The 27,702-nt window shown below is 41.0% G+C and overlaps 2 protein-coding genes across 6 annotated transcripts in view; both read right to left on the bottom strand.

The window, feature by feature from the left end:
* Positions 1–12,405: 12,405 nt before the first annotated feature.
* On the bottom strand, positions 12,406–13,404 carry LOC310876957 (uncharacterized protein; the record flags this gene model as incomplete). Its single annotated transcript, XM_083790605.1, has 1 exon — positions 12,406–13,404. The coding sequence occupies one exon, from the start codon at positions 13,402–13,404 to the stop codon at positions 12,406–12,408; it is 999 nt and encodes a 332-aa protein (XP_083646731.1).
* An 11,320-nt stretch (positions 13,405–24,724) lies between these two features.
* LOC310877179 (rho-associated protein kinase 2-like) overlaps positions 24,725–27,702 on the bottom strand; it is a 50,500-nt gene continuing 47,522 nt past the window's right edge. For 2 of the 5 annotated variants that reach the window (XM_083790929.1, XM_083790933.1), the window contains 2 exons: positions 26,165–26,258; positions 24,725–25,794 (listed from right to left, as the gene is read on the bottom strand). In XM_083790929.1, the coding sequence (XP_083647055.1) occupies positions 26,192–26,258 (67 nt within the window). In that variant the 3' untranslated portion in view covers positions 24,725–25,794; positions 26,165–26,191. Of the gene's footprint in view, positions 25,795–26,164; positions 26,259–26,534; positions 26,629–27,702 lie in introns of all 5 variants that reach the window. The other 3 variants (XM_083790931.1, XM_083790930.1, XM_083790932.1) reach the window with 3 other exon arrangements.

Here is a 27,702-nt window from a genome sequence, read left to right as displayed (position 1 = left end):
TTAAACCTCCTCGATTCGACCTTGAGCGGGGAGCTGGATCTGTACAGTGAAGAGCCGATGAGCAGCACCAGCCCCATAGAGGACAACCTGACTGTCAACTTCGACTGGGACTTGGAAGTCCTTAACGGCCCCGGCATAGAGGACGACTTGACGGTCAACTGCGACTGGGACTTGGACCTCCTCGATTCGACCTTGAGCGGGGAGCTGGATCTGTACAGTGAAGAGCCGTTGAGCAGCACCAGCCCCATAGAGAAGGATGAGATCGTGACCATTGACTGGGATGCCTGGTCAGCCTTGAGCGAAGAGCTGAGTGTGGACAGCGGGGAGCCGCCATGCTGAGCTTCAAACCCAGAAGGAGGACCTGACAATGCAAATCCCCTGGCCCGAGTTGGCAATATTAACAAATGTGAATACCACACTGGGATGTCACTTTGTGTCTTTCTATGGATTGCCATGGAATGCGTCTGCTGGAGTTACAGCACATTGGTGGCAGGTGGTTAAGTGGACCTCGACAGGAGTGAAGAGAAGTCCCTTCTGATTGGTGACAGAATCAGTCTGTCAGCCTACTGTCTGGCCCTCCATAAAAAAATATAAAAAGGCGAAAGCCACAAAAAAACATAAAAAAGGCGAAAGCCACAAAACATAAAAAAACAAGTACAACGATTGTATTCTAAATGTGGTGGCAGGTGGTTAAGTGAACCTCGACAGGAGTGAAGAGAAGTCCCTTCTGATTGGTGACAGAATCAGTCTGTCAGCCTACTGTCTGTCCCTCCATAAAAAAATATAAAAAGGCGAAAGCCACAAAAAAACATAAAAAAGGCGAAAGCCACAAAACATAAAAAAAACAAGTACAACGATTGTATTCTAAATGTGGTGGCAGGTGGTTAAGTGAACCTCGACAGGAGTGAAGAGAAGTCCCTTCTGATTGGTGACAGAATCAGTCTGTCAGCCTACTGTCTGTGCCTCCATAAAAAAATATAAAAAGGCGAAAGCCACAAAAAAACATAAAAAAGGCGAAAGCCACAAAACATAAAAAAACAAGTACAACGATTGTATTCTAAATGTGCTTAAATGTAATCTATACTTAAATGTAAATGTAAATGCTGGAGTTACAGCACATTGGTGGCAGGTGGTTAAGTGGACCTCGACAGGAGTGAAGAGAAGTCCCTTCTGATTGGTGACAGAATCAGTCTGTCAGCCTACTGTCTGTCCCTCCATAAAAAAATATAAAAAGGCGAAAGCCACAAAAAAACATAAAAAAGGCGAAAGCCACAAAACATAAAAAAACAAGTACAACGATTGTATTCTAAATGTGCTTAAATGTTTTAATGTTTTAATGTGGTTCAGTGAAAAGTTTAATATTTGCCTTTGAGATGTAGTAAGAAAAAGCCTTTGTTTGTCAAGTTAGTTTTGTTTATTACTATGTATATCTGACTGCACGTCTGCTTTCTTTTCTCTGTATACTATTTATTTGACAATGACATGTCATACTGTACTGTATGCTGTTTATATAGTGCTAGTCTCTGTCATGCAGGAGCTGGTTGCCACATTCAGCTGGCTTGAAGACAGAAATGGTCGTTGGTCCACCTGTCTCCTCCCTGCTACCCTGGTCTAACTTCCATGCTGGCCAACAGGGGGCACCCTGTTCTCTGTGAACATCAACTGAGAAAGGTAAGGGTGGCTGGCTGGACATAATTGTATTAATGATAAATTGACATATAATCACTGGTATGTTGGGCTGTAATTTTAAATATAACGGCAAGATAATGGCAAGAGTAATAATACATAATTATGGCCTTTTAGGGGTACAGTGTGTCCACTGGTTTATTGGTCCGATTGGGCTATAGTATTTTAAATATAACTTTCAAGAAACAAGCTTTCGGGTTACAGGCTTATTGTCATTCAACAATACATGAAATGCACAATTGAACGAAATTCAGTTCTACTGGCTTACTATAATCTAAAACTACAATACTAAACACTACTGATAAAATCAGTCTGTTCATAATGAGACTTGGGGAAATAAACTTTTGCAACGGACACTGCAACACATTTTCCTAGAGAACTTGTAGATCTGCAAAGAAAGAATAGTGAAAATGTGTGCAACTCTTTGAATATATATTCTTTCACAGTGTTACTGTACGTTTTTAACTCATATCGTTGCTTCTGGGGGGTCTCTAGAACAAACAATTTTCAGGTGGGGGTCTGCGGCCAAATACAGATAATTCTGGCGGTCCTTGACATGGAAAAAGGTTGAGCCAGTTTTTCAGAAAACTGTTAGGATTTTTAAAAATCTGCCTCAGGTCTAAATGGGTTAAGCGCTGTCCTCACCACTCTCTGAACTTATACAGTCTGCTTTGATTGCATTGCAGCTTCCAAAACAGACAGAGATGCAGTTGGTCAGGATGCTCTCGTATAGTATTCCTGTAGAACCTGGGAGCAGGTAGTAACCGTAATGTGTAATGTGTTGTGTCCAGTGAGTTTGGTGGAGAACAACGGGAAGTTCATCCTGTGATACAAGGCCATGCTGATGGAAGTGGAGCTGCTGTACCATCTAGCCTATGTGTCGTCCTGACCTCCACCCTGGGACTGTCTTCCCCCCAGCTATTCTACAGCACACTGGTACGCATGAGCGCACACGCACATTATTTATGATATCATAAGTATTATCAGAATTAGTGTTTTTTGTTTAGCTCAAAATGTGATAATCCATGTCAAAGCTGTTGTTCCATAACTGTTGATCAGTTTAATCAAGTGATATCTCAATTCAAATATGTACAAGAAATGCTAAAAATAGTCTCTTTCTCTCTTTCTGGCTCCCGTCATGGTCTATCTGTTCTTCAGCCTGTGCTTCCTGTGAAGGTCGGTTGAAGATCGATACCCTGCCTCAGATAGAACCGGGTCACTCCTGGACCTAAAGCCCAATACATACTCCATCCCAACGGAACTACAAATTTACATCATTCAGAACTCCTGCATGTTGTCTCTCAGATCTGCCTACCTCCATGAGGGATTGATTGCCCACAGTATGTCAGAACCACATCCAGGTATTAAATCCATTCTGCTGGCTTGGATTCAGTCGCTGTCAGTCGCTGCAATTCATTGATCAGATTAGTGACTGGGCGTGGTCTGGCATTCAGAACACAGAACTGTTTGGAGGCAGTATGACAGCTGAATGGATATTTGTCTCTCACAATTTATTTGTTATTTAAAAAGTTATTTCCGGAAAAAAAAGGGCTTAAGTTAATCAGAACATACTTCTTATATAAATTAAGAGAATACAGTTGCTAACCAGTAGAGTATTTGTCGTATAGTGTAGTACCTCTGTAAGGGGAGGATGGAGATGAGTAGCCTATCTAGTGTTGTGTTTGTAACTTTGTCATTGGTAAAAGGTTTAGGAATAGAGTTGGGGGTATGACCTTGATGGATTATTTTGAAACATTTATTGGCCTTAACCCCTAAACAAGTCTGTCACTCCCCTTTAACCTTTAAAGATGGTATACTTAAGTGATATTATTTATTTTATTAAACCATTAAGACCTTAGGCCGATCTCTCCTGATTGGATGAAATTGGCAACCCACCTGTAATTTTCTTTTTACTAAAAGATCAAGGAACGGAGAAATTATTAAAAGAAATATGCTGTTGGTTACCGTTGCATGTTTCTACCTACTGGTGGTCTATACCAGCTGCACACTTGACCAGCCCAGGAGTAGACGAATCATTGTGTGAATACCATAGACTTGGACCACTTCTTTACTTTACACTTAAAATTCATTTATTGAATACTTGTTTGATAATACTAAAAAGAAAATGTCAAGCCAAGGTGAATTCAAATCTGAATGCAGGTGTCTCTCTGCATAATAAGCACAGACTTATTATGGATGACTCAGTCCTAAATTGCTGAAAACATATTGACTGTCATATTGTTACTGTTTTTAATATGTGTGTGTGTTTAGTATGTGTGTTAATATGTTTCTGTGCTTCTCTACAATGAGGTTGAATGTCTGAAAAAAAAAAATCATGACTTTGACCATGCCTAAGAAGAGCAGTATCAGATACTGTACTCTTACTGTTTCTGGAGAGTGTATGATTTTTGTTTAGATTTAGATGTTTTTCTTGCTGTTTTACATTGTGTTGTCCCCTGTATTGTTTATGGAACTATTGGAGTTAAATAAAGATTGATTGATATTCTAATTCTACCCATACCTGTCTCTTTGCTCATTACTAACTATAACACTTAATGCCTCACTATGTAACAGTTTTCTATGAATAAAATGTAATATTGTTCAATCTGTATGGTAGAGTATGTTAATACAATATATAACTTATACAATTGTGGTGATTGTATTTTGTCTCCCTACCCTTCTATTAAGTTTGTCAAAGGTCATGTCTCACCTAGACACAGGATCTGACAAATGTTGACCTAATGGTCAAGATTCAATGTATTCCCAGAGCAAGCAGGGATCTATTAGATCAATGCAACTGCACAGCAAACCGTGTTCAAATCCAGGATAGAAGAGGAAAGTTACTAAATGACTAACTAAATGAGGTTATTATACAAGCCAGGTGATTGTAGCTGATGTGTGATGACGTATACCTCCCCAGTCCCCACTGCTTATGCCTAAAACAATGTGTTGACCTTTTCCTACACCTATAGTGGATTACAAGTTTGTGAAGTAGTTTTAAAGTAGATAAACAACCCAATAAACCAAAATATTTGAGGAAAATCATCCAGTTGTAGAATGAGTTAATTTGAAGGTGAAATAAGTGTTTTCATTCACACAAATAAACCCAGTTACGGTTGATAATTCCTTGCATTATAGGGCTCAAAATGGAGCCCAGGGACCCTCAGGGTTCCTTGAGGGGATTCCCAAATGGATCCTTGCAGGTGAGTACAAAATAACCAAATGGACCTGTACAGGTCTATTCTCTTCCCTTTGTACCCTCTGAGTTATGGGAGTTTTATTGATTGATATCTTAAATTATCATAATTATATTTATATATGATATGACCCACCATAATAAAAATACAAAAGCTTACAGCTTGTTTCCATTGCGGTCTTTAGTATGGTGTGACCATGTGTATGAGCATACAGTGGGACGAGTGCATGAATGTATGAAGTGTAGAATGAGCTAATAGCCTACTATTATACTATACTATACTATAGTACCATCTATGTACTATTATACTATACTAGAGCCTAGAGAGAAACAGGGAGCACTGAATTAATTCAATGTATGTTCTATATCTGCTGTAGCTGTAACTCTGAGCTTCACTCACAGCACAGCTATACGCCAGAGCCGTGGTCAGAGTCTTATGACTGTTTTGCAATGAAGTCAACCACGTTAGGAGGAGAAAAGCCCCTTGTGTGTGACTGGGATGTTTGAGGGAAAACCAGACAGAGTGGCCTGCTGGAGAATGTGCTAACGTTGTACACTGGTCACTAAGATTTAATGACCTGGGGTCAGCAAAAGATCAAACAGTCTGATTTGACAGTCACACACATACAAACACACACATGCAGATATTTTGTAAATTTATAGTAGATATACTAAATGTATAGCTTATCTAGCTTATGTATGATTATGTATGTACAGTGTATAGTTTAATGCTATTTCCATTGTTGCTGCGTTGAGTAAAAAACTAATAATTGTACTCTCTTTGTACGTATAATGGACATCTTAAATTTCGCATCTTCACAAATCACAATCACAACCCACCAGAACTTGTTTACCTTTGTGTTGTGACAACATTTCCGGGGTGTTTTCTGGGCAATGGAACAGGGACGTTAGGAGTGGCTAAACGGAGAGAGGGTTGGCAGTATAAAAGACTGTGTGTGTGTGTTCGTCTGGCTGCGAGCTGCCTGATTCTCCCTAACTACACCACAATCTACAGCCTGCTCCTGAGGACCCAAGAGCAACAGGTAACAACTTTATTTTAATTTTGTATCTGCATGGAGCCTGGTTCTACAGTGGTTCTCGAACCGTTTTCATTTCAAGGACCCCATGACTCTGAGAGTATACAAATGGACCTGTACAGGTCCATTGTGTTCCATTTGTACACTCTCAGAGTTACAGTCAGACGAGTCAATTAAATGGACCCCTCCAAGGAACCTAGAGGGTTCCTTAATCCTGGACCCCATAGAGAAACCATAGATACGTATATCGCTGGGACCTAAAGCGTTCACCAGGTCCACTTGTGATGTTTTCATAATTCTGGGCAAAAGCTGTTTAAGAGCTACAGATACAGAATGACAGTTGTGTACTGTTGTACGTTAAACAGAGTTGGGAGCTTATGACTCTTAAATTGGATGAATATATTGAACCATGCTGCAATTGCTGTTACTCTTGATCTTCATAATAACTATTATAAATACTAATAATGACGGAGGAATAAACCTAATTAGCCAATCGTTCAAAAAGTACGGTAATAATAGAGGAATATGTTTCCACTGCTTCTGTTTATGTTGGTGTAGATTATATTGATGATGATGGTGATATTCTACAAAGATTGTCTTGAAATTCCATAAAAGTGCACAGAATCTATCAGTAGATAAATACATCAACTCTGACTGACTGACCATTAAATTGGGCTTTATATTTGATGTGTGTATAATATATGTGGTAAAATGATTAATCATGAGAAATGATTTAATTTCATGTCTCATTAGTCTGCCAGGCTCAAGCAATAACACACATTAAGGAACAGAAACGTGAGGCCGGGTGCTCCACTAAATCATTTTGCTAACGACCATGCATAGAATCTGCCGATACAAGAACATATGTTACAGAAGAGAATATTCTTTGTTAACACGCATTCCTTGAGAGAATCTCTCCCCCTTGTGCCAACCAGAATCAACGTGACATTCTGTGACTGTATTACTCAGCTCATGTGTCATTGTCATCATTCAATTAGTGAATCCCATGATGCACAATAGGGCTTTAGTCGCGCGCCGATATGTTCCTCTTTGCAGCTTTAGAGAACGGCTTCTTGTGTCTCAAACAACTAGGCCTGATTTCCTAGGTTTCTGAATTCTGTTGGGTTTGATTTATCTTTTTGTTTTTTTCTTTGCAGGTAGAATGAATGTAAGTATACCACCTCCAATTCTCTCACATCTACACGTCATGTCATTGAGGTCACCGCAATCACACTGCCTTGACCTTAATCTGAGTTATAAATGAAGTGTTTTCGCTTTGCTTATGTGAATGGGGCTGTTTGCAAAATAGTTGGACAACTTGGTGTCCTCCATCCTCTCCACTCTGTCTCTCCCTCATATCTCCATCGTGGCCACCCCCTGCCTCTCCTCCACCCGTCCCTCAGCACCTAGACCCAATGTGTGGCGGCTGCCCGTCCGCTGGCTCTGCCCCGCATTTACCACAGGGTAACAGCCTGTGGCCCGGCGCGCAGCCTGGCTTCCCGGCATGGCCCCAGCCCAGCCCCAGCCCCAGCCCAGCCAGCCTTCAGGACCGTGCTGGACAGGGCAGCCTGGGACACCCTGCATAATGCACTTATGCAATAATTGTACTGGTTTTGCTCGTATTTGGATTACATATATATATATATATATACATATGAATTAGAATTATAGATAGATGATAGATACAGTATAATCTATAGGTTTTTGAATGGATGGGTGGATGCTGGATAGATAGATAGATGGGATGGGTGGATGGGTGGGTGGATGGATGGATGGATGGAAAATCGGTGGATCTTAAATGGATGTATTTTGGGTATATTTATGAATGCATAGCTGAATGAATGAACGAATGAATGAATGAACAATGTCTTAAATGTCGCAAAGTATGTTAGTTTAGTTTGAGATGTGACATACAGCACTGCCACCCAGAGATGGCAGTGCTGCTTTTTTCCAACTAAACAATATCAGGCGTCTAGCAAGTAGCAAGTAAAGAGGAGATGAGTCTGTATATTCCCTCTGGGAAAGCACCAAACAACGGCGTCATTGGATTGGGGTCTATAGTTGAGTTACAAATAATATATGAAAAGGTATTAAATATCTCCATCTAAAATGCATTCAGTCTGGGGCACGTCCAAAACATGTGGCTAAGCGTAGCTGTTTCCTGATCACACCTGACACAGGCTGGATCTGAGTCTGGATAAAATGTGGCTAGTCTACTCAGAGATAGGCTATATGTAATATGTAAAACCTTGAATTAAATTCACAGCTCCTCTTCCCATGCCATCGTCACACACTCAAGTGACGGCCCAGGAAGCCACCCTCTGAATGCTGTCAATTACCGTATAGCCTAGAAACTCTGTTCGAAGGAGAAGGTGTAAACAATCTGTATCGGTTTGTGGTGGTTCTGAACTTTCATGTGGTGCATGGCAGTTGTTCTCTCATTGGCCTGATTCACTGCATGGATAGGCCCATCACTTTACTCACTTTCAAGTAGTTATCTGGACAAATGGGTTAGCTAGGCAAATGGGATATATTATTTATTATTATGGGATATATTATTGAAATTATTATCAGCGACCCACAAGCTCTTAAAAATGGGGTGAAATATATTAGTATAAGTCAGATGATAATTGTCTTTACTGTTGTTTTTACTTTTTTTCTTCTTGGCTTCCTGTCATTTCTTTGACAGAATGGGAACATTCAGGCTTCATCTGTATTCTACCTGAAGGGGATTGCAATGACTTTATTTTATAATGTGGTGTGGTGTGATTTTTAAGGGGTGCTAGCCCCTTCTATAAAGAGCTCCCCACACGCCTCAAGATTTGCCATTGACAATGAAAGGGGAATTCCGGTCAAATGTCTGCTAAATCTTTTCCTAGCCCGTCTCAATATTTGCCATTGACATGAACATCAAAACATTAAACGCCATTGACATTGAATGGAAACTTTACGTCATATGCAAATGAGCAACTCAGCCTGAAGCCAACCAATCACAGGCAACAGGCATTCTGATAGGCCAGTATGAGATGATGCATGATGATGTAGGATGATAAGAGCTGATAATTCCGCTAAATATGACGTAAATGTGACGTGGTTATTAGGGTAGATCACAGGCTGCCCTAGAACATGTTCCATGTCCTACTTTCTATTCACACTGATAGAGATCATTATGAAGGACAATATATGTTACAGCTGAGTCAGGCATACAACCATTATTATTATTCCTAAGCCTCATATAGCACTATAGAAAATGACTATTTGAAGGTCATTGGCACAGTATATATTACAGAGCTATTGGATGAAGGACTTCTTTCTCCCACAGAAAAGTGCACTAATGACCTGGTGACCTATGATGATGCGTCAATGTTGTCAGTTACTGGAAAGTCAGAAGTCAAGACATTCCACAGAAAAGAGAGTTAAAATCTCAAGAAGGGGAAGTGTACCAAATTGCATCATCATTATTAGGAAATGTGCCCTTATAATCACATGTGTCTGGCTGTCTGCTCACACAGGCTTTGTACACACAAAGAACAACTGTTCTATGCTCTGCCTGAGTTTGATGGCCTCAATGCTTTTCCAGTGGAAGTCACATGGTTTGACCAAACACGTGTGTTGGATTGCCCCCCTCCCCCGCTTCAAACAAAAATGTTTGGTCAAACCATGTGACTTCCATTGGAAAAGCATTGAGGCGGCCATCAAACACAGGCAGAGCACAGAACATTCGTTCTTTATGTGTGTACGAAGCCTCAGGCCTCATTCACACGTACCAAACACCAATCAAGCAAATGTTTGGTCGTTTTTTTTGGGCCACCACAATGCTTTTCCAATGGGAGTCACATGGTTTGACCAAACATTTTTGTTTGATGAGGGGGGAGGGGCAGAACACCACCAGCAATCAGTAAACAAACACAAATGTTTGATCAAACCATGTGACTCCCATTGGAAAAGCACTAAATCGCCTGAACATAATTTTTTAATGTGGCTAGCGATTTAGGGGCTGGAGCCAGGCTACCCCTGCTGTAGACTTGAGGGGGTCATACCTATGTTCCCTCGGCCCTATGTTCCCTCAGCCCCGAGGTGCGCTGCGGGTCGGGAGAGGGTTGCGGTTAGGTTTAGGTGTCTGCCCCGGGGGTGCGCTGCGGGTCGGGAGAGGGTTGCGGTTAGGTTTAGGTGTCTGCCCTGGGGGAGGTTAGGGTTAGGGTGAGGGAGGAGGTAGGTTGTCGTAGGCTGAGGGAACATAGAGCTGAGGGAACATAGGTACGGTCCCGACTTGAGGTCATGACTCAATAGAATGTCCTCCACAACAGACTCAGACAGTGTCTGAGGTCTTTTGTTATTTGGAAAGTATTTATGAACAAGGTTTAATTTTCATAAGTAACTGGAGGCAGTGATGTTTTACATTTTTAAAAGGGTCATAAATTTCATCACACTCACAGTGATAAAGGATTCCTGAGGATAATTAAGTCTGTGGGCATCGCAAGTATGCACGCACGCACGCACACACATACACACAATTGGTGGCAAAATTCAACAAGTGTACAGAAGGCCTACTGCCCACGCACAAATTATTATAAGCCAGATGGCAACACTGAAACGTAGTGTAACCTGCATCTAATACGAATGAATGTAGTTTATATAGTTTTTAGCTATACCATTACGTTTATTTATCATAATGGTGTTTTTCTTTTTACTGTGTAAAATCATGACCATTTTGAAAAGTAAAACTCTGAGATGGTAATAAAATGTGTTTTTTGTATCCTGATATTTTATGAGAAGGCTAGATAATGTGTATGCAATATAACAAATAAGATCTATTGCGAAATAAGATATATTGCGTCCACATAAGAAGAAAAAAAGATATTTGGATGAATTACAACATTTGCACAAATCACAGCCTTGGTTGTAAGTTGTAGCCTACCTATGCAAGACCATTTTACAATGAGAATCAGTCTATTCAGTTGCATTCAAGCATGCATGGTACGCCACCCTGTGGACTGGACGATATCCAAAAGAAGATGAAGAGAGGAATAAAGAGGTGAATTGTATTCATTGTAAGAAATGTAAGAAATGTACTCACAGCAGTTCCAAGACCCAAACAGGGTTTGGGTTAGTATCTCAATTATTTTAAGCCTCGTTTCATTTTCGAAGACCTAGCACATTCTTACTTAAAGACACCACCTGGTTGGCTTTTAAGAACAGGGCTGGCACACGTCACCTCCTCCAGAAAGAGCACATGCTGGGGATGCATTAGCCACCTGCAAAAGTACTCTTCACGTCACACACCATAGGGTTAAGACTACCTCACAGAAGGAGCTCCTAGCTGTCCCCCTGGCCCTGGTATCCAGTAGTCCAGAAGGCATGCTGTCCAGAAGTGTTGGAGGAAGTTCACATAACAGATTTTCCTGCAGGAACAGTTTGTGGGCGTTTGTAAACGTTGAGGCGTTCAGTGTGCTTCATTTCTTTGCCAGCGAGATTCAGATTCTCTAGAAGCCTGGGGTCAAACTCCTCAGTGTGTCCGGTTGCAGCTCCTGCTGTTTGTTGTTGAAACCTATAGGTCCAAACATTTTCTGACACACACACACACACACACACACACACACACACACACACACACACACACACACACACACACACACACACACAGAGTTGATAAAAAATGAATCCTTATATTCAATCCCTGTAGTCCTAACTGACAAATGCTTTGTCCTTTTTTGGGAGCAGGTTTCCTCAAATGTAGTAACTGTTTAATGAATAAACAAAGACGAGTCATCACACAGTCAAGGACAAACAGTTCCAGAACACATCATTTGGTAATCTATGTTTTGCTACTGTGCTTTACTGACTAACAAAAGTTGTGATGCTAAGATATGATGCAATGAAATACTGCTTGCTTCTGAAATGGGTTGAAGTCTAGACTTTTGGAAGTTAAATTAATGTTTAATGTTATTTGTTTACTAGCTTATGATAAGCTATGTGTTTGTGTGCGTGTGTGTGTGTGTGTGTGTGTGTGTGTGTGTGTGTGTGTGTGTGTGTGTGTCTCCTTTTATAGATTATCCCTGTGTGGTTTTGGTAATCAGGAATGTTGCTAAATGATAAACAAAACCAAGCAAACACACCAGCTTGTCCATCAGTGAATGATTATAACACTGTACTCTTTTTTCTTCCCCCCCCCCTTTGTCCCACACACAAGTTCCAAAATCATTAAAGGAGTGCCCTAACAAACGGGGTCGTATTATAATCAGGGACTAGACTATTTGACATTCAATTTTATTTTTCCACAAAAATGCAAACATTTTACATTGAGGAAATCATGTTTATTTAATCACATCTACATAGTAGGAACAAAACAACAACACTCAAAACATGTTACAAAACCCAATTATTGTATTGTGTCATGAAAATAATTAAGCAACAAAGGAAGGAAGGCAGACCGACAAATGTCAGTATATCTTTTCACCATAATTAAAGGAACAATAGAATATAAGACTAAGATTTGAGTTCACCCTCTTTCAGTGCCAACACTGAGCGTCCCTGTAGAGACAGCGGTTTAGCACATACAATGTTCTCGGCTGTGAAAGCCTTGGCCTTGTTCTTCTGAAGCCATCTCCAGAGATACTCTACCTTCCCATCACACAGCCAGGGGTTGGTGGTCAGGTCCAGTCCTTCGTCGTGTAAGGATGGCAGCTGGTCTAGCAGATCTGGGGGGATATGGGTCAGCTTGTTGTCGTCCAGACTCACACCTTGGAGTTTATTAAGGCCCCGTAAAATGGTTGCAGGGAGCTTTTCCAACTGGTTTTCAGAGACAAAGAGAAAAGTTAGATTACGGTTGTTGTTGAATATAGAGGCATCCAAGCTGCTTAGCTTGTTGTTCTGCAGATTAAGTCTTTCAAGTTTGGTCAGGCCGTCCAGTGAATTAAGGGAGATCTTCTCCAGACGATTGTGGGCGAGGTCTAGATTCTCCAGATGGGGCACTTTCTGAAGCAGGGCTGAAGGGACTGTAGTTAAACGATTCCCCGATATGTCCAACCAGGTCAGGTTGCTGCTGTGAGAAAACCACTCTCCGTGCACCTTTTCGAACATATTGTTTTTCAGCACCAGAGTCTGAAGGGGAGCGTGGCTGAAGACATTCGGAGGCAGATAGACCAATTTGTTACCCGTGAGATCCAGGGTGTTCAGGCGAGGAACACCTCTGAGAAGATCAGAGGAAAGATTCTTCAAGTTGTTACTGTTTAAGTGTAGACCTTCCAGGAGGGGTATGGCCTTGAGGTCTTCCTCAGTGATAGAGGTGATGTTCGTGTATTGTATTGTCAGGAGAGTCGTGTTCTCCGGGAGACCCTCTGATGGGAATTGCGTGAGGGGAACCTCGCTACAGACCACCTCAGCTCTTCTGGGGTAGCATTTGCAAAGTGTTGGACAAGACATGGTGCCATGGCAACAGCATGCCAAGCAGAGTAGAGTGAGAGCGAGGGTGAACCAGACTGTCATTACTATAAAAAAACAGAAAATAAAATTTAAATAATTATTCAATGTGAGGAAAAAATACATCAAAACACTTGACATTCAACATGGTTTCCATTGTACAATTTACATTCATGCAAATATAATTGACAAGAAATGAAACAAACGTTGTTGACTGAATGATTTTCAGCCCATGCAGAGTCAATAAAGTGAGTAATAAACTGCAACTTACTGTCGTTTCAAAGGTAAAAACTGAATGAGTTGATCAAAAATGAATCCTTATTTTCAATCCCTGTAGTCCTAACTGACAAATGCTTTGTCCTTTTTTGGGAGCAGGTTTCCTCAAATGTAGTAACTGTTTAATGAATAAACAAAGACGAGTCATCACACAGTCAAGGACAAACAGTTCCAGAACACATACAAATGCCACTTTCCTGCAGGGAAAGTCCATCATTTGGTAATCTATGTTTTGCTACTGTGCTTTACTGACTAACAAAAGTTGTGATGCTAAGATATGATGCAATGAAATACTGCTTGCTTCTGAAATGGGTTGAAGTCTAGACTTTTGGAAGTTAAATTAATGTTTAATATCATTTGTTTACTAGCTTATGATAAGCTATGTGTTTACCTTGCTTTGTACTTTGGATTTTCTTGCTAACATAATGAGGGAAATAAGGGGCAGAGAGAGAGAGCCTAATGTAATAACTGAATGCGCAGGGTATTTGAATGTGCATTGAAAATGTATAACAAGCGGAGAAGTTTTAACTTTGTCTGTTTTTGTAAAACTGGGATTAGTTGTCATGCAGCATGATGTGGCCTTTATCAGTAGAGCAAATATTTTGCCCCAGAGTCTATGAAATCCAACTCAAATCCTGTCATAAATCATTCAACAAGAGATCTATATCCAATCTGAAATGGCACATCGAACAAGAACAGAACACGCCAAGGGGTACATGCAATTATGATGAGTTATCTTATGATGATAAAAGCCTGGTTTGCCTACTGTGGAATGATTCACTGACACCAGTCAGTCTCTGTGTTCTGGATCAGATCATGTCATGCATGGCTTTGCAGGACATGCAGGCAATAATGTCTCTTGTGACTTGTAAGTAGCATCCTCTACATGTTCGTATCTCTGGCCCCACACCACCTTTTTATATTATTTTCATGAATTGTTTTAAAACTATATATCTTGAGTTGATATTTATTTGTCTGTATCAATTGTGGCACTGTTTTCACAGTTGTTTGTGGTACATGTTTATAATATGGACTACAATGGAATCCTTTGGCTTTTTTTGTTTGTTTTAACTCGGTGTACTGCTGTACTTTAAAAAATCAATAAAATATTCAGTCAATCAATCAATGTCTGGGGCTCATCTCACAAACCTCTGAACAGATCAGCACCACATCTAGGACACATTCTACAAGCCAAGTTCTCAATAATATGGCCCATGTCCCACAGCATGAAAACCTATCCATAGGAGGCCTTAAGTATGTTTCACCAGTTTCAATTGAAACGGGCCTCCACCCTCAGGGGGGCCTCAACAAAATTCCAACTGTCATAGGTATGTGGGGGCCTCATATTTGGTCTTGAAACGGGCCTCCAGATTCCTAAGGCCGCCCCTGAGAACACACAAACACACCAAGCTGGCCATAGGGGGTGCTAGCTCCCCTCAAAGAGCCAGAATGCAAAATGCTTGTCATTCAGCCTCACTTTGAGTTGCTCAGTGGACTGTCTCTCACACAGCGATATGGAGAAAAATATCACACCCCCGTGACGTGAGCAGCACTGTTATCACCATACATCAAATTCCGTGCTCAGCCAGTCAGCTTGAGCACATTCCGCGCATGCGCGAACACACGCACGCACACACACACACACACACACACACACACACACACACACACACACACACACACACACACACACACACACACACACAGCCTCAAAATACAACACAGCTCAGTATTATAGGGAACGCTGTAGCAATTTACAATTTAGGCATTTAGCAGACGCTCTTAATCCAGAGTGACTTACATTAAGCAAGAACAAAAAAGCATGTGAATACATCACATAAAAAGCATTTATCATGAAACATGCGTAAGCTAAGAACGTAACAGTGGAATATCTATATAATGAAACTATATTATAAACTATACATATATACTATACTATGCTATACGTGTGGAAGACCCATAGATCCATAGACCCATAGATCCATAGACCCCAAGGTAGCCGCAATGAAGTAATAAATATAGCAATATAGTTCAAAGGTTGCACTAATTGGCGTCGTTAAGGCGTACATGGCAACAGTTTGTGTATCGTGTGATTTCACACCAGAAGATATAAGATGATGCACCGTGTTGAATGACTGTAGACGTCGAGAGACAAACTGACAGACAGACAACTTGATGTTGTCTTGGACCGTTTCCAAAGCAGGAGGACCAAAGCAAGCCTATCATGCTGCTGTAGCAGTGAGGAACAAACTGTATTCCTTTGGAGGCTACTGTGATGGAGTGATGGATGTCCATGTCTTCAACACAGTGTCTTTATGCTGGAAGAAGTTACCCCCAGTGGAACCAGGAAGAGGAGACGGTGACCTTGAGGTTCCATCCAGGCGCTGGGGACACACAGCTGTGTTGGTTGAAGATACAGTCTACATCTGGGGAGGGGAGGCTTACTGCAATGTGCTTTATGCATTTGATGTTGACTCCCACAGATGGTTCCAACCCAGGGTTTCTGGGACTGTTCCAGAGGAGAGGTGCTACCACTCAGCCTGTGTGTTGGAGAAGGTCATGTTTATCCATGGAGGATACACCAAGCTGACTGGATACACTAATGACATGTACAAGTTGGACACCAGCACAATGGTCTGGTCTTTAATTAACACCAGAGGAACTCCACCTCCTGCTTCACACCGTCACTCTGCCACCATCGTCGGAAAAAAGATGTTTGTATTTGGGGGCCATGTGGACCAGGGGGTCTACAACACCATCAGAGTGTTTGACACAGAGACCAACGTCTGGCTGGACACACCTTCTGCACAACTTCTACCAGAAGGACGCTGTTGTCATTCAGCATTAACCTACAATGGAGAGCTGTACATATTTGGTGGCTGTAACGGTAACCAGACCTTCAATGATGTGTGGAAATTCAGTCCTGAGACCTTCTCCTGGAAGAAGGTTGAGACCAAGTGGAAAGGACCATGTCCAATGAATGGTATAAGCTGTTGCATTGTGGGAGATCGTATCTTTTTCTTTGGAGGAATAAAAGGAGATTACACTATCTCTGATGAGCTGTTCATCTTAGACTTGAGTCCTTGTCTTAAGACGTTATGTAAGCTAGAAGTTATTCAGTACGCTCTGGACCAATCAGAACTCCCACACGACATCAGGTGGGAACTGGCAACCATGGCAACCAACGACAACAGACGACAACAATAACAACCGAGACCACATTCCAGACGAAGGAACAGCAGAAAGATCAAGAAATGATGGATCAACATCTCATCCCACCTGATGGTGAGCCACCTCTCAGAATCACTTACTGAGATTCAAACCTCAGGAGACTCCTTCTCTCCAGACAGGCTCTCTAACCATTCAGCTAGGCATCAAACAATGACAATTGTTCCGTCCAACACAATGCGGTGGAAACACAAACCTGTGTCTGTATGTTCCAAACTGAACACGGTGGAACTCTCTTTATAGTATATTTATTTCTATGATCTTTTTTTTTAAAGGACCAAGCAGTCCTGAAAGGACTTGGTCCTATATTGTTATTGTTAGGTTTTTTTTCCTTCTCCTTTTGCCAAAAAAATAATAATCGCGAAACTCGGCCTACAGAAAAAACAAAAATCTTAAAGAATCTGGTACACAGCAAGCTAAAAGGAATCAACACACCAGCACGCCAGAGACCAGAATACTTCAAACCCAAACAAATAGTTAAAAATAGAACTACAAAACGCATGTTGGAGATTAGCCTTGGTACCAGGATTTCATTTTTGTTGGTGCAAAAATTGAAAGCCTGGAGGAACGCATTGGCCGCTCTGGTCTAAAAGTGGGAGTCAACCCTTCCGGGTGGGCGTCGCTCCAAATTATGTGACGTAGTGCTGCACTAGGGGGGAGAGGAGGGGCCGGGGGTGACGGACAGATCGATGAGATCCAATCAGGGCGTGCGCAAATCTGAGCCGCGACCCGCCCCTCTAGACCAGAAACCTAACACGTTAGCTCAGGCTAGTTGGAGAGTAAACAACAGATGACAGCCAGCACCAGCAACTGTGTTTATTTAATCACATGTGAAAAATGTGGCTTACAAGTTACAATATGTCGGAGAAACGAGTAAAACAATAGCTGCAAGGCTGAGACATAACAACACAAATACAATATTAACTAGAAAAAGTGCCCTTCTGGGCACAGGTCTCCACCAGGAGGATAGGAATGTTTAGGAGTAATATAAACATGTTTTTTGTTTGTTTGTTCCAATCTTTGCCAATCAGGATGGAATATGGGAAATGGTGCAGATCCGAGTTGATCGCATGCATGCACAATCCACCTGTTGGTGGCGCTATAACAGGCCAATGTGAAATGGGTGGGCTATATTCCTCAGCCTAGTAGGAAAGTGCGTGAAAGATTTCACGTCAAATTGCACGCTGCGTTCATGATTTGAGGCTTTTTGTTCAAAACAGGCCAATCCTGCAAAATTTGAAAGCCAATGTTAGCCAATTAGGATGGAATATGAAATATCAGACACATCCGTCTTGAGCACATGACTATGGAGATACTGTGTAACGATTTGCGGGACTTTTGGACAAAATCCGGAGGAGTAATATCCAAAAATGTGTTTTACAAAAGTCGGCCTCCTGGTGGCGCTCTAAAAGCCAGATGTGAACTAGAGAGACTGTGTACCAATTTGCGCGATGTTTGGACAAAATCTGTAGGTGTACTGTGCAAAAACTTGTTTTGCACAAAGCGGCCTCCTGGTGGCGCTATAACAGGCCGTTCTGGAAATTTTGGGGCAGAGGTTCATCGTTGGCATCCAGGGAGTGTGTGTGCAAAATTTGGCATCGACCGGGTTAACGGTGCCGGAGATTAGCTGCTCACGGACACACACACGGACGGACGGACGGAGTGCAAAACATACTCTCCCCCCATGTCTTCGGCCTGGTGGAGACAACAATGCAAAAAAGACAACTAAAAGGATTGTTCAACATTACATGGCACATGGCATTGAAGCTCTAAAAGTATCTGGACTTCAACACAATCCCAACTGGACAGTAGGACAAAGACGTTTTAATGGAAAACAGTGGATTAAGAACCTCAACACGGATTTTCCTGGAGGTTTAAACATGCCAAAATATTAGACAAGTTGTTTTGATTTTGTACCAAAACTCCACAGCCATATACATGCTAAACACAGCCAACAATCAATGGAAATCAGACTTTGAATATAGGGGACAAATTAGCACATTCCACGCCAACCTGGGACACGAAGCAAGAGTGTACAGTGCACTGAAGTCCCCTCAGTCAACCCCCGCCACTCTTGGCCCTCTCTCTCTCGCTCACTCACTGCCTTGCTCTCTCCCACAATGTTAATGTTAAGTTAGTAAAGTTACACCTATTTTATGTAAATAACATGGTAAAATGTACAGCATTGGGGGGTAAAGGGGAGACACTTTAATTGTGAAGGGACGACAAGATGAGGAAAGGTGGTGTCGTTGCTAATTGTCGAGAGTAATGGCTGCGTGTGATATTGAACAGTCAAACTATTCGTATCAATATACAGCTGTATCAACAAAATAATTATGTCATAGGTATATGGGGGCCTTATACATAGGCGGAGCTTGAACTTGACGCCTGGGGGTGCGACTGCTTGGCCAACGACACGATTTTTCTTACCTTTATTTTATTATTTTAGCGTTTTTACAATGCCCTAACCCCTAAAAATGAGTTATTTAGGTAGTACAGCAGCTCACACACATACACACATGCACTACAGCCATACAACGAGTCATCATATCATGACAAGAGAGATGATTACAAACTACAGTCAGAAGCCAGAAGTTAAGTTTAACCCCCTGAACCCCCTCAAGCTCCGCCCATGGCCTCATATTTGGTCTTGAAACGGGCCTCCAGATTCCTAAGGCCGCCCCTGAACCTATCATACTGCTTATGGTGGCATGAGACGAAGACAGTATCCTACCTAGTCTATATTCTTGATAGATATTAACTACTTGTGACAGCTAAGAATCAAGATTAGGCAATTATACCTGTTCTGTGTGCAGATACTGAGATGAGTTTGTACCAATTAAATCACTTTAGGAAATTGTTTCCAAGTTAAGTTCGGGTCTATAAACTGTCGTAGTGGCCTACAGTGGGTTGCTATATATTCTACTTTCACAATGTACTAGGCCTAACTAGGGCAAACTGTATGTTACCAAAACATTATGTAGAATATTAAAGTGAATTATGATTCATGGGCCATAACCTTTAGGTATGGTGAGTGCCAATTTGCTTCAGGCCATTTTAAAAGGTGTACAGTATTGCACTTGAGCACACTCACTTTCCTTAGTCTTGAGAAAGAAGAGGATTTGAAAACAAACTACCAACTGCTAATTATTTAATATAATAGAGAACTAAGCTTAAAGGACCACTTCACCACTTTTCAACCTACTGTACTTTCATATAATTGGTCCTCACTAATATTCATGATAAAATGCCACAATTGTTTTCTACTCGTTCTGTCTCATGGGAGGGCTGTGGTCAGTTCAGTCTACCAGTGACATCATCGATGGGGAATCCAAGCTAATAGAAACTGCAGGCTTTCTATTCCTGAAAAGTTGCACTGTGTTAATGGAAGCCATCGTTCTCACGATAATACAAATCAAATTGAAATCTTGTTAAAAAGAAAATCTGCCAAACGATGATGTCACTGGTGGACTTTGGGTTTCTGAACTGCCCAGAGCCCTCCTATGAGACACAGACTGAGTAGGAAAATATTGTGATATTTTATCATGAAAATTTGTGAGGACCAATTATATGAAGATGAGTTGAAAAGCGGTCCTTTAAATAATTTTCTGTTAAAAATGTTGATTGAAAAAAAAATGTCCTTAAGCTGGACGGCTTATATCACACTTTCTCTAAGACTGACCCCCCTAGCATCTTAGTTCTCATGTTTCTGAGGATTCCCGTCGCCTGTCAGGAGTCTGACAGTATGCCCGAGTCCATTCTGGAACTAAGCTGTCGCTCGTCAAGCGCACCCTTCTCCTCAAGACGCTTTCCCATATTTTGAAAAACAATGGATGGACTGAGTATCTTTTTAGGCTTTGCCAATTATAGCACATTCCTTATTTGTTTGATAAACAAACTCCCACAGATACTTATTCTGACAAGAGCGAAGTCAGCCGAGGGTCTCAGCTTGAAGGGCTTACTACTGGAGCTGGCAGGGTAAGGAAGACCAGATCAATTAATCTTCTTCTCAGATATCAATGCTGAATAGCCTGTTGTCGCAGGATCATCTGTGTAATGTATTTTTGAACTGTTGTATATACTTAAAAATAATAGGCATTTTTACCATTTAAAAAACAACAGGTGTAAGTAACCGGTGTCATGCTATCAGTGTATAGGAAATGGCTGGCCTTAATCATTCAACAGCTGTAATGGTACCTCAAAGAGTTACCTTTCATTGTTTCTTCTGTGAGTTGATTCAACCGGTTATGATCTTTAACACCAAGGCTTAACCTTACCAATGAGTACATTTACTTAAATGTAAAAACAACAAATAGCATTTTCTAAATGTTTATGCTTAGTTTTTTTATTGTCAGGTTGTTCACATGATTTGGGATGTCACCGAACGTAGCTATTTGACACCAAAAGACTGTGGGTAGGGAAAAGTCAAAATATGAATTCTATACTGCTCTCAGTATAGCCCAGCAGCTGTGGGGTCCTGTACCTCTGACATTTCCATATGCTGGTGCAGTAAAGGTCAGCATACTGTAACTATGGAATGTCCAAGTAGTGAAGTGGCAGGAGAGATGAAGAGTGATTGGACAGTATAGGCTTCAGATGACGGCATTGTGCAGTCCTCAAAGGACGTCTGACTCTAACTGTATGTACAGTAGGCTACCAGTCTGTTAGAGATGAGAACATGTTGCATGCACTACAATGTACTGGACCTGAATTCCCCCCCTATAGAGCGTCTCAGTCAATGTTTTGGGCCGATCAAATAATTAGAAAGAAGAAAAACACCTGCACTTTTTTTCTTCTAATTATTTGATCGTCACAAAACATTGCGTTTATTGTCATGATTTGTCACAACAAGAATTGGCTTTGTCCGAGGCTTAAAAGGTCTTTAAATAAATACTTTTTTAAATGGGAAAAATGAACTGGGGAATTCTCTTCTGGGCCTGTCGTCGGGGGCGGCGGGACTGCAACGCTCTATTGAGTCTAGATTTATACTGTCAGTGTCTGGTAATAATAAGCATAAGCATTAGCAACCATTCTTATAAAAGAAAGGAGATGGTCACAACATTCAAGAGCATCACTAAATTAGGCTGCCATATCGGCCCCTTTCAAAGAGACCATGCAAGGATAAAATACCAGTTATTAATTAATTTTTTAAGTCAGAAGAGACTTAAATCAGTGTTAAATTCAAACTAATGAGTTTACTGTGTAATGTAACAAGAAATGTCAATTAACAAAACATTTGCAATTAACTTTAAATTAAATTACTGTAGTAGGATATTGTAATACTAATTCCACCAGGTTTAATTCTATTGTCATTGCAGATACATTGTGTATACCATCTATCAGCTGTACCATGACACTCCAATCTCCGCATATGCGGAATTTCCAGCACTCATTTTGCAAGGTAGCCTACAATGAGTATCTGAGCAATATCATATACTGTGACGCTAGTGTTCTTATACAACAGCTTGAGTGTGCTAAATTAAACTTAAGCCTCTTCTATTTGTTTCAGACACCATATTGCTGTTTCTCATCCTCAACTACAATGGAAGCTTAAGAAATGGCCTAATCTACAGTGTACTGTATCCTCTGCTCCATTTATCTACTTTATCTTTGTCTTTTGTCTTATACTGTATGCTGTATAGTGAAAATCCACTACAAAAATCTACTAGCTAGCTACTAGCTCATAATTAATCGCATCAATGTGTTAACATTTACAGACTGTTGTAGCCTTTAAATATTTCCTCCAGATTTGTAGGCGGATGGAAACTACTCACATTCCAGGGATGGATCATTGATATGGCCATGGTAAGCTTTCTGAAGGACCTTCCCCACGCCCCAAAAATACAAGAATTACTATTACTACTACTAATAATAATAAGTGTTAAGGAATGTCATTGTGAGAAGAGAAAATCTGGGAATAATTATCAATTAGATATAATGAACAATATCACTGTATAAATGTTTTACTCTTTTGTTTACTAGTGTAATATATACTGTAGTGCAAGCAGAGTTCAGGTAGGTTTATGCTGCAATACATTCCATACATCATTGTCTTTTTTTTCTGCCCCCATCAGAGCTTATGTACACTATTCAGTGCCAGCAGCAAGCTCATCCACCTGCAGACTCTGTGGCAGACCAAGGACTCATCCAACATTAGCGCCCTCTCCTGGAGCATGTCCCTCTACTCCTCACTAAGTAAGGCCTAATACTTATATGATGTTAGACTTGTATGGCAAGTATTTAGCCTTTATTGGTTGCGTTATTAGAGCTCCCGTTTTTCCTCTGAGCTTCTTCATTAGTGAGTACTGTGCTTATGAATGTTATGTCTGTCCTGTTATTTTCTTGTATTTATTGTTACTTATTTTGCCTCTTCTCTTGGCCAGTTCACACTTGTAAAAGAGACTTTAGTCTCAATGTGTTTTTTTCTCTTTTTTTCTCGTTAAATAAAAGGTTAAAAATGTTGTTTTGTTTATTAACCCAAAATACTACTGTATATACTGTACCTGCACAAGATTTCTGCAATTGTACTATTAACATTTCAAAACATGATTTATTCAACATATTTTCTAAACTAAAGTCTGACTTAAAACATAATAATACCAAAGTTATCAAATGACTTCATTGCCATTCCATACCGATTTGTAGGTATCAATTTGTAGGCGTCATTGTTAACCCTGAATATCCCACTTTGGAATGAAACTTACCCTAATGTTGTTCTTCTGTGTTACAGCAAGGGTAGTAACTACACTGCTAACATCTGGTGACAAGCAGGGTTAGTATTATGGCTTGTTCCACACACACACACACACACACACACACACACACACACACACACACACACACACACACACACACACACACACACACACACACAGGGGAAGAGTAATGATTTGATTATATTATTCTCTAGGTTGTTTTTACTTTAATAAATACTGTAATAAATACTGTAATAAATACTTTAACAAATACTTGCTTAATTTACAAGGTAAAACAAACAAACTCCTGGGTACATTTCTAGGAATAAGGTTTTGTAATTTTAAGTTTTAATTTGACAACATGGCTGGAATCAAATGCATTCATGTTGGATATGTTCACGCTGAAGCTCATAAAGGGTAAAAACAAAGAAATGAATGACCTTGTATGTCTGGATCTTTGTGTCCTCCAGTGCTCCTGCGGACCTGTGTCTTGTCAGCGCTGAATTCCTGGATGCTAGCGGCCATACTGTGCTACAGACGTAGTAGCCGGAAGCAGGAGTGACTGACAACATATAAACCCACCAACATACCCATGTCCTGCACACTGATCTTAAATGTCTTTTTGCAGAAGTGGATTTGGAACGTCATGGGGCCAGTCCATTCTACATAGACTTCTATTGGTTTGTCCCTATTTGAAGTCTTCAAATAGGGACAACCGGAAGTTTACGGAATGCATTGCAGTCTATGGGCTCCCGCGAGTACATGAACCACGTGACCGGGCTGTTTTCTGCCCCCTCAATATCGCAACTATTCTATTAGATGGTCCTGTGTTCAGTGTGTGTGTGTGTGTGTAGTAAAGTCCTTGCGTTAACCTAGGTGGAAATTCAATTAGAACAGTGTTTAATTTGGTTTATAGACTATACTGTTTTTCATATACATTATTTATGGACTTATGGTAGATTGTTGTAGGACGTCCTCTAAATGTATGAAAATTGTGTTGTAGCATGGCTTGATTTGTGTTTCCGAGCTCTTCTTTATCAATATATTTGATTATTTTAGAGGCTCCCTATTTGTGTAGCTAACAAAAGGTCTAGCTGTTAGCTAGAATGCATTATCACAAATAATGTCACATCTAAATATTTAAGACTTTAATCCCATATAGACAAATATGAATCCATTATTCTATGTCAGAGAAGCAACATTTATTTGTCAAGAATGGCAAAAGGAAAACAAATATACAATTACACCATTCCTGTTCACATTATTTTGTCATATGTATCAGTTTGTTCTGTATCAATCAACTGACACTTGGTGACAAAGAGCGTATATAGACTGTTTATAGTGTTAATACAGATCCCATTCGGTCTTTTCATACATTTACAGGCAAGGAGTACATGTGCAGTTATATTTGAATCCATAAAAATAAAACTATCACATACTGTAAGAAAACCTCTGTGTTGCAATACACTGATCATCATCACTCATATATACAAAGATTCACACATGCCTAACATTTTACAAAATCCAAATTGTAACTCAGACAATGAATCTGAGAAAATACTAGTAAAAATAGTCATGCCTATAAAATAACCCATTTGTAATCACCTGTGGTAGTGTTGCGTTAATGTATTCTACTGATGGTGGATGTCATGACATCTATAAAAATTAAAATAAAACATCACTGTGCTTATGTTGTGTTAACCCATTTAGGCCCGACGTCGGAATAAAAAAAGAATTCTTCTAAATGCTGACTGTTTTCTGAAATACCTCATGTTACATCAGTGGTGCTCAATATTTCATGTCAAGGACCCCAAAAATCATATGTAATTGGCCTCCGACCCCCATCTGAAAATATTTTGTTCCAGGAACCCCCCAGAAGCAAAGATTTGAGTTAAAAACGTTATATATAAATATATATTCCAAATTTGCGGCACATTTTCACGACTTTTCAAAAATAGCAGACCTACAAGCTCGTAGCGCACGCGCTATGAGCTTGTAGATCTGCTATTTTTCAATAGCTAAATTATAACAATGTTTAAAACCCCAAAAGGGTCTCCCGCCCAAAATGCGTTGAAGGCACAAGGAGATTTACAATCCCCAGGACGACATCCAGTTTCTGCAAAGGTTTCCGTGCTTCCATGCTTGGCATGATGATGGCTAGATACGTCCCTGCATACGAACCCCATATTGCTGTAGAACCCTGCTGGTCAACGATCCACATGTGTGAAAATTCACATCTTTGACTAGCCAGGGTTAACTGTGAAGACATTAAAAAATGAAAGTATGTGAATTTCTTGGAGGCTAGAAACAACACTGTCACACCATGGCAGACTTTCAAATGTACGCCTGCCCACACAGCAAATCCACACAATTATGCTGTAAGGAAAGAAATGACAACCTACCAAGAAGTCACACGGTGCACAAATAAAAACATGCCTATAAAAATCTGCTTGTTTAAGAACAACAGTCACAATGGTGACCTTGTATCACACAGTGCAAAATATATCAAAACCAAGACGTGCATGCCTACTGTAGATTTTAAATCACACAGTACATGCATCTGGCCACATGGCGCCCTATTAACTGCAAACACACAACCTTTCCACAAAATGCAGTGGTGCAGTTACCCTTTCTCCCCCCCCTCTGTCACTTCCTCAGAAGAAAATATCATCGTCATCTTCGATTGACCAACTCCAGTCTTTCAGGCCAAACGCAAGCAATCTGAAAAAGCATCAGGTTCACAGAGCGGTGAAACTAGGATAACTAGTTTCACCTGCTTTCCACTGCAGGCACGACACATGCCCACTAGTTCAGTAGGAGGAATTACAGAAGCATGATGTTCATGTACCCATCCAGTTTAAGCTATTGGCTGAGTACTAATTGATATAACATGATGTCATGTATAACATGAAGGTTAGTTTAGTGGTTAGACGTTAAGAGTACATCACAGCAGACAGCGCAGACAGACAGACAGAGAAACTCTGGTCCACTACTTACAGTCTCCCAGCAAGAGAGACATTAGATAGGTGAGAGGGTCAGAGGCGGGGAGGTCAAGGGTCAGTGGAAGATGATGCGGAGCATTGGGCCAGTGCTGAAGGACGAGAGCCAGTTCAATTGTGACCGAGCTATGAGGGCGCATACTGCAATTACTGAATACCTTAAATCAAACACGCATGTGTGATGTAAACTACAAAGCTACAGTTATAGGGGATTCACACTGAGACGGACTGAATCCGTTTCATTGGAACCGTTTCCGAATACGGTTGCCTGGTCCCCGATGGCCATGATTCACATTGCCCGAGATTCAACAGCGCACCCGGGTACACTTGAATAACACACTTTAATCCTCCTGATGACGGTGTGCTTGATGGGTGGCGCGCACGGACACTGACCATCAACTCTGCGACATTGTCTCAAATAAATCCAGACACACTGCATTGCATTGCCTCTTTGGCTTTTTGCCGTTATACTACTTCACTGTCAGCCTGCCTACTATTCACTGTGTCAGTCAGTTCTGTGCTCCAGTGTATTAGTTTGCTATGGATTCTACTTCAGCATTATTATTATTTTGTTTTACTTTGGAAACTGTGCCAAGCAAAGCCCAAGAGCCACGTGTAGTCCGCAGAATAAGATCAGCGCGTACTGCGGTGCTGCGCGTATACGCAGATTCAACAGGAGACGGGCGGCGTTGAGAAATGCGCTGGTGTTACGCGTCGTGCAGCGGCTGTGATTTTTTTTTGTTGAGGCTTGGCTCGTCGCCTAGAGATTATGTCACGTTCTTTAAAAAAAAAACAGTCCACTTCCTTCTTTAGGTACGCATTCATTCACATTGGAACGATCCGTATCTGAATACACTTCAACGGTCCAGAGACCCGCCCCCCATGCGGTCCCGGGGACGGTTGGGCGATCCGCTCCCGGGAACGGTACGAATCATTCACACTACCACAACATCTGCCAAGTGGTCCCGAGTGCGCACCCGGGACCATAGTGTGAATCCCCTATTAGTCGATTCCGAAGTCCAGAATCTTTGGCTATTTATTTTTATCATATTGTTATTGAAGAAAGGAGGGACACCCGCACACTGCCACTTGTTAGGTTAACGTAACAAGCCTTTATTTAAATAGCAGAGCAGCGTTGCGGCTTCAAGCCTGAGGAAGGTCGCAAG

Source organism: Protomyctophum parallelum (genome assembly GCF_964188405.1).
Source record: "Protomyctophum parallelum genome assembly, chromosome: 19".
NCBI classification, from domain to species: domain Eukaryota; kingdom Metazoa; phylum Chordata; class Actinopteri; order Myctophiformes; family Myctophidae; genus Protomyctophum; species Protomyctophum parallelum.
The sequence above is the reverse complement of the archived record's forward strand: the minus strand, read 5'-3'. Positions and strand labels throughout refer to the sequence as shown.